Genomic DNA, 10,841 nt, shown 5'->3' with positions numbered 1-10,841 from the left:
TAGAGAGAGAGAGAGAGAGAGAGAGAGAGAGAATAGGACATTATTTGGAAGTATTTATGATGATTCCAAGCGGTGTGGTTAGATTCCAAAGGCTAACAATTTCTAAGAAAGAAGGGAGTTGATGAGTGTTTAATGTAAATTGACTTTGTATGCAGTTGAAAGCAAATAAAGAGGATCTGGTTCAAGTGTGTGGTTGTTTGTGGGTGTCTCTGATTCATGGTGTGGAGTTGGAGAAAGGGACCAAGTTTGAACGATGAATTTTCACGAAGGCTAGAGAGAGAATAGGACATTATTTGGAAGTATTTATGATGATTCCAAGCAGTGTCGTTAGATTCCAAAGGCTAACAATTTATCTGGTTCAAGTGTGTGGTTGTTTGTGGGTGTCTCTGATTCATGGTGTGGAGTTGGAGAAAGGGACCAAGTTTGAACGATGAATTTTCACGAAGGCTAACGTAATTGATTGCGGAAATCTCTACCTTTTCTTTTTCTTTTTCTTTTTCTAGCTTAATTTTCAAGCACTTCAATTTTGACTTCAGATACCAGTTTTTTCAATTTTCACATTGTTACGATTTAAGGGTGTTTTTTATTTTATTTTTTATTTTTTTTATTTTTTTGGTTAACCAACAATAACCGACTTAGCCGATTTTTTAAGTAAATTTTGAATTTTATTTGGTGACTTTTCTTATTGTGTTTATTCAACTGATTTGTGGTTATCATTTTGATCCATGTTCCATTAACTTACTTTTTTTTTTTTTTTCATTTATAAAACATATTCTTTACTTATTATTTAGTTACAAGGAAATTGATAAATCTTAACATAAAAACTTATAACCAATAATTAACCAACTTAACCAACCACCTATTAATCGGACTAACCAATTAACCGAAAAATTCGAAACTATTTATTTTCGGTATGAAGTCGATTAATTAATCGACTTAACCAACTTTTACAAATCGATAGGCAAAAATGCTCATACCGACACCGACCGAACCGATACCCACCCTAGCTATTTAGTAGGCTGTTATACAATTACAATGTAATTGGAATGATGTGACTGAAAAACAGCCTTTGAATCATCCGTCGTATAATAGTCTTGTAAATAATATTTTTTTTCTTTATTTTCTTTAAGATGAAAGATGGGCAAAAATCAGCTGCGGTTCTTCATAATTGAAGGAAAAATACTGTTTAAACGATCGAATTTGGATGCCCCAAAGAGTCAAAAATAAATGATAAACCCTATTGAACCAAAGAAGTTTGCCTAACAATACGATTCTCACAAGCTAATTTTATGTCCCATTTTGACATTTCATGTACTTTATTTAAAGGGTTAAATTCAATTTTATTACATGCGGCTTACCGTTTTGTCAAAACGCTACTTGAGTTTTAAAATTGACAATTTTTAACTCCCTGGAATTTTCACGTTTACCAAATTACTACATTCATTAAGTTTTCATCTCCAGAAAATAACGATCATGTTGCCATGTAAGCAAATAGCCACGTCATCTCTTACAAGATTGTGACATGTGTATTGCACATCATCTCATAAATTTTGCTACAAATTGGGTGGGGTTGTAAGAATTCTTTCAACCTAATATCTCTAAAAATGCTTGTTTAATTTTTTTTTTTTTAAAAAAAAAAATCTAAAAATTTCATATCAACATGTGAGAAGTATATGTTTTATTAACAAAGTATATGAAAACACATACTAAAAAAAAAAAAAAAAGAGAATAATGCTATACACACTCCCGCTTTCACACTCCTACTTTCATACTCTATGACTATTGAATTTGAGATTTATCACTATTAGATTTGATTGTAAAAGCTATGCCAGTGAATGTGAAAGTGAGAGTATGTATAGCAATTCTTAAAAAAAAACTTGTATATCTCCTCACATGCTAATGAATACATGACACTTTTAGAAACATAGTTAAAAGAATTTCCCTACAATCTTATTTGTTGGAAATTTATGTCCTTGCGAATAATAGTTTTTTCTAATTTGGTGTTACATTGGAGAACACACCGCATCGGATTAATAAAAGAATAATGCTACTTTTTTCACCTATGTTATATTGGATGACATAATGTGTTTTAAATGGCTTACAATATCAACCACTTAAGAAAAAATGTGCAAAAAAATAAAATAAAATAAAATAAAATAAAATAAAACTCTCTCCAAACCCCCTCTTCCGAGAAAAATAGAGAGGAGGGAAAAACGGAAATGTCGTCTTCCGGTCTCTCTTTTTTGGCGGTTTTATTTTAGATATAGTTTTTCAAACTCAAATCTACTCATCTCCGTCAGCCACACTTTCACACACACCCCATTACCATTATGGTCGGCTTCTTTGATTTCCACTGAGCTGCACCGATCAACCAACGGAGTCCCGCGTGTCTTCTTCGAGATTTTTACAATGTCGTGCTCCTCCAATACTACTAATGTTGGAGTTTTTTGTTGTTTCTAGCGTGTTTTGTTTTTTGTATTTTGTTTTGTTCCATTTTGTGTTGGATTTGGGTCGAGAACAAATGTTTTTTTCCTGACCTTTGGGCCGAGGAGGGTTAGATCAGTGTGGGGGTTTATCTATCACGATTGAAAAATAAGATTTGAAGAACTATAAACTACCTATGTCTTAGATCTGCTATGCTTTTGGAGGCTTGAGCAAATCTGTTTTACTACTGAAGTTGTGCATGAATTAGCGAAGACGGTTGTCATGAATAGATTTGAATGTAAGAATTTTCTGATTGTAACTATGATTTTGTAATAATATAGCAATTGGTTATATTATGTTAGAGCTTTATGCTTTGTAATGTTAGAGCTGTTATGCTCTAGATCTTCTATGAATGAAATTTGAAAGATTCCCTTAAAATAAAAAAGAAAAAGTGTAAGACGGTGTTACACAAATGTAAATGTAATAAATGGTTGTGAACTTGTATCATTACTCAAAACAAACGCATTACGAGGTAGAACGTCTGAGCACAATACTTGTAGTCCTAATCAAAGCAAATAAAATTACCAAAGGAAGCACCAAATTGGGACAAGAAAGTATCTCTAAATAGAACATATTTTAACTTTACAAATTTGTAATTGAAACACAGAACAAGATGGTTCGTAGGGTACATATATTGCACAAGAGCATACTTCATAGAAACGAATGGGTCTCAAAATCTACACAGCAATAACAAAGGACACCGATAAATCAATCCACACATTATAACTGACCTTGGTATGGGTATAACACCATCTTTGCCAACTCTTATTAATGGTTTCCCCTTGAAGAGGCTCAGTCCAACAATACCATCAAATAGAGCTCAAGAAGACGCAGTGTTGGAAGAGGGAGTAGGGTTAAATGCAGCCTGCTCACCACAAGAGAGCACCTCACTGGGACCTGCGTCCTCTCGGCTGAGCCCCATGAGGTCAAGGTAATATAGGTAATGGGAAATGATTGTGTTCATAGCATCAACATCACCCTTGCCACAAAGGAAATCGCCGTAAAGTATGTTCATCGTGGTACCAAAACCAGGAACACGCTTAGCCAAAGTGTCATTCTTAGTGGGCTTCCAGTTGCCAACAAAGGCATCATGGGATGAAGGCTGTGACTTCCTGATTGGGGTAATCCACCTCCAAATTGCAGCCTGGAAAGCAAGAGTAGCATTCTGCTCAATGTATTCTGGATGGTTCAACAGATCTACTTTCAAAGCCTCTCCGGCAGCACCGTAGTTGAAGTTCCTGTGGTAACAGCATCAATGCCAGATACTTAATAATATGATCAATTATTATAACTATTATTATTTTTTCTAGGAATTAGTCCATATATCTATGTAAAAAAGACAGGCAAAAAAAAGAAAGAAAAAAAGTATGAACTATTAGTGAAATGAAGCATCATCTTTGACCTATAAGACAATTCTAACCAGTGTATGAGCCACTTATCTAGTAAAAGATGCTTCATTTCATCAGTGAAAATGCTTAGAATGACAATCAACAAACACTTATGTACAAGTAGTATAAAATCAACAACATTTCATATTCAGTATATTGCTTCTTAAGCTGACTAAAATTCTTTAAAACCATAAAAATTAAGTAAACATTGAAAGATTAAGGCCAAAAACAAATAAAACAGATGGAAATGGAAGTGGGTTCTAAAATATAAGTATGCAGACCAGTAGATTGGCAAGGCACCGCGGCCATAGTATTCAGCTCCAGGACTACAAGGGTAGGTGTACTTGTAGGAGTCGTCGCAGTATGTCTGGCTGGGACTCATTTCCCTGTTGTAGCAAAGCCCCCAGGCCAAGGGTCCTCCTGTCGCCACTCCATAACCACCTGGTGATAGAACCCTCAGTTATATATACACCATTTTTACCATCAATCAGATTATGTCAACAAACAAAAAGCCCCCAAAGTAACTGACTTCAATTTCCTCCAATCCAATACAATCAAATCAAACACTCAGGTAATCGAATTCTAAGATTTCCTATCTACTCTAAGATTTCCTATCTATTAAGTAGATACTGACTTCCTCCAATTAATAAAAGGAAAACACACACACACACACACACATACACACATAACAGACAGACAGAGAGACAGACAATCAAGTCAAACACCCAGGAAAGCGAATCATCTCAAAACCCACTCTAAAATTTCTATCTATTAAGTCAACACCATTTCCTCAAACTAAAATAGGAAAAACAAATACAAACACATAAAGAGACAATCAAATCAAACACCCAGGTAACTGAATTCCCTCAAAACCCAATAGGATACGGTACTAGTACTTGCAAGGAAAAAACACACACACACACACAAACACACACGGAGAGAGACAATCAAATCAAATCAAACAAAACACCCACTCTGAATCTGCACATCCCATTTCCTCCCATTAATATAAGAAACACACACACACACACACACACACGCACCGAGACAGAAAACCAAATCACACACCCAAGTAAGCATGTTAGAAAATATTCAAGCAAATCCCCTCAAAACCCCAACAACAGTAAAGAGTAACAGTACTCACAAGAGGTCTTGGCGCCGACATGGCCGAGGAACGCGGCGATCTCCATCATCTGCATGTGCTTGCCGCCGGTGGTGCCGAAGCCGAGGGGCTCGAAGAGCGCGGCGGCGGTGATGAAGGACTGGTAGTCCCAGAAGCCGACAGCATGTGCGACGGGCGAGTTCCTCTTGGAGAAGAGGTTCTCGAACTGATACGTCTGGAAGAAGTCCGTGATGGTCTGGTTGCAACAGTATATGGACCACCCCTTGCATTCCCACCCTTTGTCGCACATCTTCTTCCCCCTCACCATCTTCACCTTCGTCACCGTGTCCCCATCACATTCCACCACACTCGCCACCATCACCAAAACCAACCCCACAATTGCCACAATGCCCTTCCCCGCCATCTTCATCCGCATAAGAGAAAACTTTATGCTCTGATTCGCAATGCCAGGGATGGATGGATGGATGGAAGGAATGAAGAAGAAAAATGTATGTGTTGGATGGGCAGTCCTTTTCTCTTCTTCTTTTCTAAAGAAATGAGTGGACCAACGTAGTACTTAAAGCACCTGCAAGTTTCAGGATTGGACGGTGGATCTTTGGGAGAAGTTGTTCGGTGTTTAAGTTAGATCACCAGGCTGTATATGTGGGGATGACTTGAACCTCACCCACCAAACGATTCCACCGACAAAACCATGTTAAGTTTCCACTTGGGCCTTTGGTTAATCTACTTAGGCCCATCAACGAGTTTTGTTTATATGCAGCCGAAAATGCAAAATCAATATTATCAAAAGTGATTTTAGTTTGTCAAGTTTTATTTTTTACTATTATTATTATTTAATTTTCTTCTCTCTTTACGTTGCTTCAAACTCTTAACCAGGTTTACTCTCGTAGTATTGTTCTGATGTAACCGTGCTCATTTACTCTTGAGTACTGATATATCAACTCCTAAAAAATAAAGATTGATTCAAGAGCTAATGAGTACTGACATATCTGAGTATATACGATTATTCCATGGCATGACATAAGCAACAAATAAGTTCAACCAACGTCGTACTCATCCATCATATGTGTCTAAAAGTGGTCACATAATATTGATTTTCGTTAAAAATGTTAGTGTAAGGACCATTTTTATAGAGAAACAAAGTACAGGAACTTATTTTATAAAATTCAAACTACAAGGGCTGATTATAAAGATGCAAATCACATGAATAATTAAATTTGCATTTTTGGCTAATACATAACTCTGTCGTATTCTATATGGTGCTAGCATGTTTATGCATTTAAAAGTCATGCCGACAGCAGGGATGTGAAAACTGTCGGTAGCCATGAACAGTAGACAACCGAATGAGGATTTGATGTTAGATTTCAATGCCTTGAGGGAAATACCCAACAGGATTTGGAACAGCATCAATGTCTCAGTTCTTGAGATAAAGTAGCTTTTCATATATATATATATATGGAAAACAAACATTGATGTGTTCTAACTTTCATTGATGAATGCAGGGCAATCATCAACAGGAAAAGGGTTGAGCCATGGCAATACTTTCATCTATTACAGTGTAAAATCATATTCTGTCCCATTGATTTGTTACAGATTTTCATCTATTACAATGTAAAACCATATTCCGTCAACTGATGTTTCATGTTAACGGTGGACTTGCTCAACCAGCGATCGATATCCCAAAAGAAACATAAAGGTAGAAAAACATGAAGCAAGAAGTTGAGTAACCAGAATTTGCCATCCTGTCAGAGTTGTCTGTGGTAATTATTGATCAGTGTTTATTGACATGTCCCCTGCTTTAAAACAGAGGTTGCAGCAAAGAGAATGGGTCCAAAAGGGTAGTTTGAAGCTTAATGTCTCAAGAAATTTCAAGCGAATTTTGGATTTACCAACAGAATGCTGTGAAATGCCTAACCAGAGTATGTCATTCAGGGAGAGAAAAACATTTTACAATGACTATGAATCTTCACAATTTCCTGAGAACGAGCAGACTGCTGCCACTCCCAATTTCTCCCACCCAAAACACTGGCCAGCTTAGCATACAAAGAACTTCTAGAGTCATATATCACCCTATACTCATATTTATGATCTCTTTCAAAATACTTTTATTGCTCTTCAAAACTTTTTCTTCAATTTATTATTAGAATCAGTTTAGTGCAGAAATAGATTTCTAATCTCTTGACAAGAAAAGTATTTATGAGGGTATTCAGGTTTAACTTCAATTGTGCATAATGCAGTTAAACTGTAGATCGAATATGAGCTTTATTGTATTATGTAGGGGTGTACAAGCTGTTACGGTTAGTGAATATTGTATAAAACAGTTACCACACTGCCTTAGGTGGTGATTGAATTTCCGTAACTGTAATCTTACCAATTAGTGTTTTTGAAATTACTGCCGGTTAGCGGTTTTAGGGGCAAGCGAAGTTGTGAAGGCAGTTAATAACAGCTAACTTGCACACATCATAAAGAGCATAAAAAAAAAAAGAAGAGAAAAGAAAAGAAGACGTAAAAGAAACTTTGCATATTGATGCTCACTTGTCACCCTTATTTATATATATAAATAAGAAAGAAACTATACTCCATCTTAGCCAATATAAGAAAGTACAATGAAGAGTTCATATAGATGAAGAATGGCTTGAATTAAAACCAGTCTCTTTACTTGACAATGTGTGAAAAGCATATGCACCTAGCCCCACCGCAACATTGATTTATTTACCATTCAACATTAATTTATAAAAAAGGCATTCCTCACAGAAACAGAGCCACCATAATGGTGGTAATAACTGGAGCAAAGAGTCACCAAAACATGTAGAAATTAGGAGGCTGAATGGTCACTCAGGAGCAACTAAAACTACTTGTTTTCCAACATTGCGGCCACTGAAAATTCCAACTAGAGCTGCAGGGCCACTCTCTAGGCCTTTAGCTTCGTCTTCCACATACACTATCTTCTTTTCTCTGATGTAAGGCAGCACAACGTCTAAGAACTTGGGATATAGGTGATAGTAATCATACACAGTAAATCCTTCCATCCGGACACGCTTATATAGAATGGTCAACAGATTTCTTATGCCTTCAGTCTGATCAAGATTGTACTGTGAGATCATTCCAGCTACAACAATGCGGCTGCGGAGTCTCATGTTGAGAAGCACTGCATCAAGCGTTTTGCCTCCAACATTCTCAAAGTAGATGTCAATGCCTTCAGGGAAACACCTAACAGCATTTGGAGGAACATCAATGTCTCTCAGTTCTTGACATAAAGTAGCTATTCATATATGGCAAACATTGAACTTTCATTGATGAATGCAAGGCAATCACAATAGGAAAAGGGTTAGCCATGGCAATATTTTCATCCATTATGATGTAAAATTATCTTCCGTTCCATTGATTTGTTTCAGATTACTTGTATGCAAGCATATTGTATGTATGTGCTGACCTTTTTAGAGCTGCATCCAAGTCGTCCTCTTCCTTATAATTGAAAGCCTCATCGAATCCAAACTTGTTCTTTAGTAGATCAACCTTGTTCAACACAAAAGCAGGACATCAATGGATGTTTCATGTTAACAATAGACTTGCTGAACCAGCTATCGATATCCCGAAAGAAACAAAGAGATAAAAGGTAGAAAAACATGAAGCAAAAATTTTAGTAACCAGAATTTCCATCCTGTCAAGTTGTATGTGGGAAGTTTCAAGAGTTCTTGTACTTTTCCCTTTTTTATTTAATTTTTATTTTTTCCTATGCAGGAAAAGATCGATGCCGATTACATGTGATACCTTTTCTTGGCTTCCAGCACTTCCAACGACATAACAGCCCATGAGTTTAGCAAATTGGCCAACAAGCTGACCAACTGCGCCAAATGCTGATGAGATAAACACATATTCTCCTTTCTTTGGAGAACAAAGTTCATAGAACCCCGCATAAGCAGTCATACCAGGCATACCTGTGCACAAACAACAACATCCACTACTTATACCGTTATACGGAGCATTCAAGTTTTCAACATATCATGACAAGACAAATAAAACCATTGATTTTCTTCTGAAATCCAAATTAATCTAAACTTCATCCAACTATGAGCAAACGACTTAATTACCAAGAAGTCCAGTATAGTAGGAAAGGGGCACATCAGTGTGCTGGATTTTGAAGAGGCTTTCTGTCATTGTGATGAGACTGTATTCTTCCCATTTGGTTACCCCCCAAACCAAGTCTCCTTTCTTGAATTCCGGGTGCCCTGAATCCATAACTTTCGCCACTCCATACCCAGCTATTGGCTGCATATTTCACCAACAAAATAATATGTTAAAACGTGCAAAAAGAACCGCAACTTTCCTCCCATATCCACATAGAGTGAAAGGAAGGAAAACATTTAGTATATGAAAGAGAAAGGTGAGAGCTTACTGAATGAGGGGCAAAGGAATTAAAAAGGCGATCTATGACTTCTGCCTTACTGCCACGCATGTAGGGATCGCAGGACAAGTAAAGGTTCTTCACCAGAACTGCATTTGAACCCTCTGGAACCTTCAAGCGGATGGTTCCAGTGCTCAAGTACATGTCTTCTTCTTTGGGATTGCCATGAATGTAGTCTCTAGCCAGCACCTGCTTGTTCCTCACTTCTTCACCATGATCATCACCGGCCGCCATGATTTCTAACCCTTTCCCTCTCTGTCTTTTCTCTACAACTTGTTGCAATGCGGCATACAAATGGTTCTTCTTTTATGGGCAAGATAGTCATCAAAATCAGGTTCATAAATGAGATATTCAAATGGGAGTATCCTTCCAGATGAAAGAAACCCAGATGAGACACTAAGACTTTAATACAAACACGGATTGACCAAACATTTGGCACATTCCAATTGTACTATTTCTAACCATTCAGGAAAATCCACCTATCTGCACCATGCCATCACCTTTCGTTTTACTGCTTTTCTATGTCTAAGATAAACAGATTATGAGGAGACAAAAGAGAAAGGTCAAAAAAATTAACTTGAATGTGAATGCTGATTAATTTACTATATATTAGAGTGGTCACGAAAGAATTTTCAAATAATTAGACTTTAACATACATATTAGAATATCATGTATTAATAATACCTATGTTACTTTGTTACTACTCTTAGAGCATATTTGAGATTGTGATTGAAAAATAGAGTTTTTAAGTAAAAATCATTTTTTGGTAAAAACAATGGGTTTTGACTAGTTTTGGGCTTTTTAAACTCTTGAGAGCGCTTTCAATTTTTTTTACTAAACGAGTACTTTTTTTTTTTTTTTTTTTTTTTTTTTTTTTTTTGTGTTTTCAAACAGACTTTTTGAGCTTTAAACGTACTTTTAAACACTCAAACGCACACTCAAACAGGTTCTTAGAGTATCTAACGGTGCAATTGACCCCATAAAAATTATAGTAAACTAATTTTAATCGGTAATTAATCAATCCAGCCATCTAAATTAGTTGATCCATGGTGCTCGACGACAAGAGATTATTGGACAGCAAATCTAAAGAGAGATTACACAATTTGTTTGTTTATGAATTTGTTATTAAGTGGGTGGTTATTCATAAGTAGACAGTAATCACCGATTAAGATCCATTAATATTAAATTTAATCAAGAAATAATATAATATTGTTATGTATAAGATAAGATAAGATTTTAAATAATAAAAAATAAAGTATAGATAGAAATGGCATAATCTCATTATGTGCTGCGATTATCGATCATTGGGAAACCGTTAAAAAGGATAAGCTATGTTTGGCAAGGGAAGAGCCCCGCACTGTAGCTGGAACGGCACTGTTCCAGCTACAGTGCCAACTAACACGTGGCAGCAGAAATTGATTTTTTTATCTTAATTTTTTTT

The 10,841-nt window shown here is 36.3% G+C and overlaps 2 protein-coding genes across 2 annotated transcripts; both read right to left on the bottom strand.

Annotated features, from left to right (window-relative positions):
• Window positions 1-3,025: 3,025 nt before the first annotated feature.
• Window positions 3,026-5,514, bottom strand: LOC132179126 (chitinase-like protein 1). The gene is made up of 3 exons (XM_059591769.1): window positions 5,017-5,514; window positions 4,154-4,313; window positions 3,026-3,722 (listed from the first exon to the last, which is right to left on the bottom strand). The coding sequence occupies exons 1-3, from the start codon at window positions 5,408-5,410 to the stop codon at window positions 3,305-3,307; spliced, it is 972 nt and encodes a 323-aa protein (XP_059447752.1). The 5' UTR covers window positions 5,411-5,514; the 3' UTR covers window positions 3,026-3,304.
• A 2,101-nt stretch (window positions 5,515-7,615) lies between these two features.
• LOC132177819 (2-alkenal reductase (NADP(+)-dependent)-like) lies at window positions 7,616-9,755 on the bottom strand. Its single transcript, XM_059590283.1, has 5 exons — window positions 9,392-9,755; window positions 9,087-9,264; window positions 8,767-8,933; window positions 8,429-8,511; window positions 7,616-8,205 (listed from the first exon to the last, which is right to left on the bottom strand). Exons 1-5 carry the CDS (start codon window positions 9,632-9,634, stop codon window positions 7,827-7,829), a joined length of 1,050 nt encoding a protein of 349 aa, XP_059446266.1. The 5' UTR covers window positions 9,635-9,755; the 3' UTR covers window positions 7,616-7,826.
• Window positions 9,756-10,841: the final 1,086 nt, after the last annotated feature.

This window comes from Corylus avellana, chromosome ca4, assembly GCF_901000735.1.
Source record: "Corylus avellana chromosome ca4, CavTom2PMs-1.0".
In the NCBI taxonomy this organism is placed as follows: Eukaryota; Viridiplantae; Streptophyta; class Magnoliopsida; order Fagales; family Betulaceae; genus Corylus; species Corylus avellana.
Note: the sequence above shows the minus strand (reverse complement) of the source record. Positions and strands in the feature narration are given on the sequence as shown.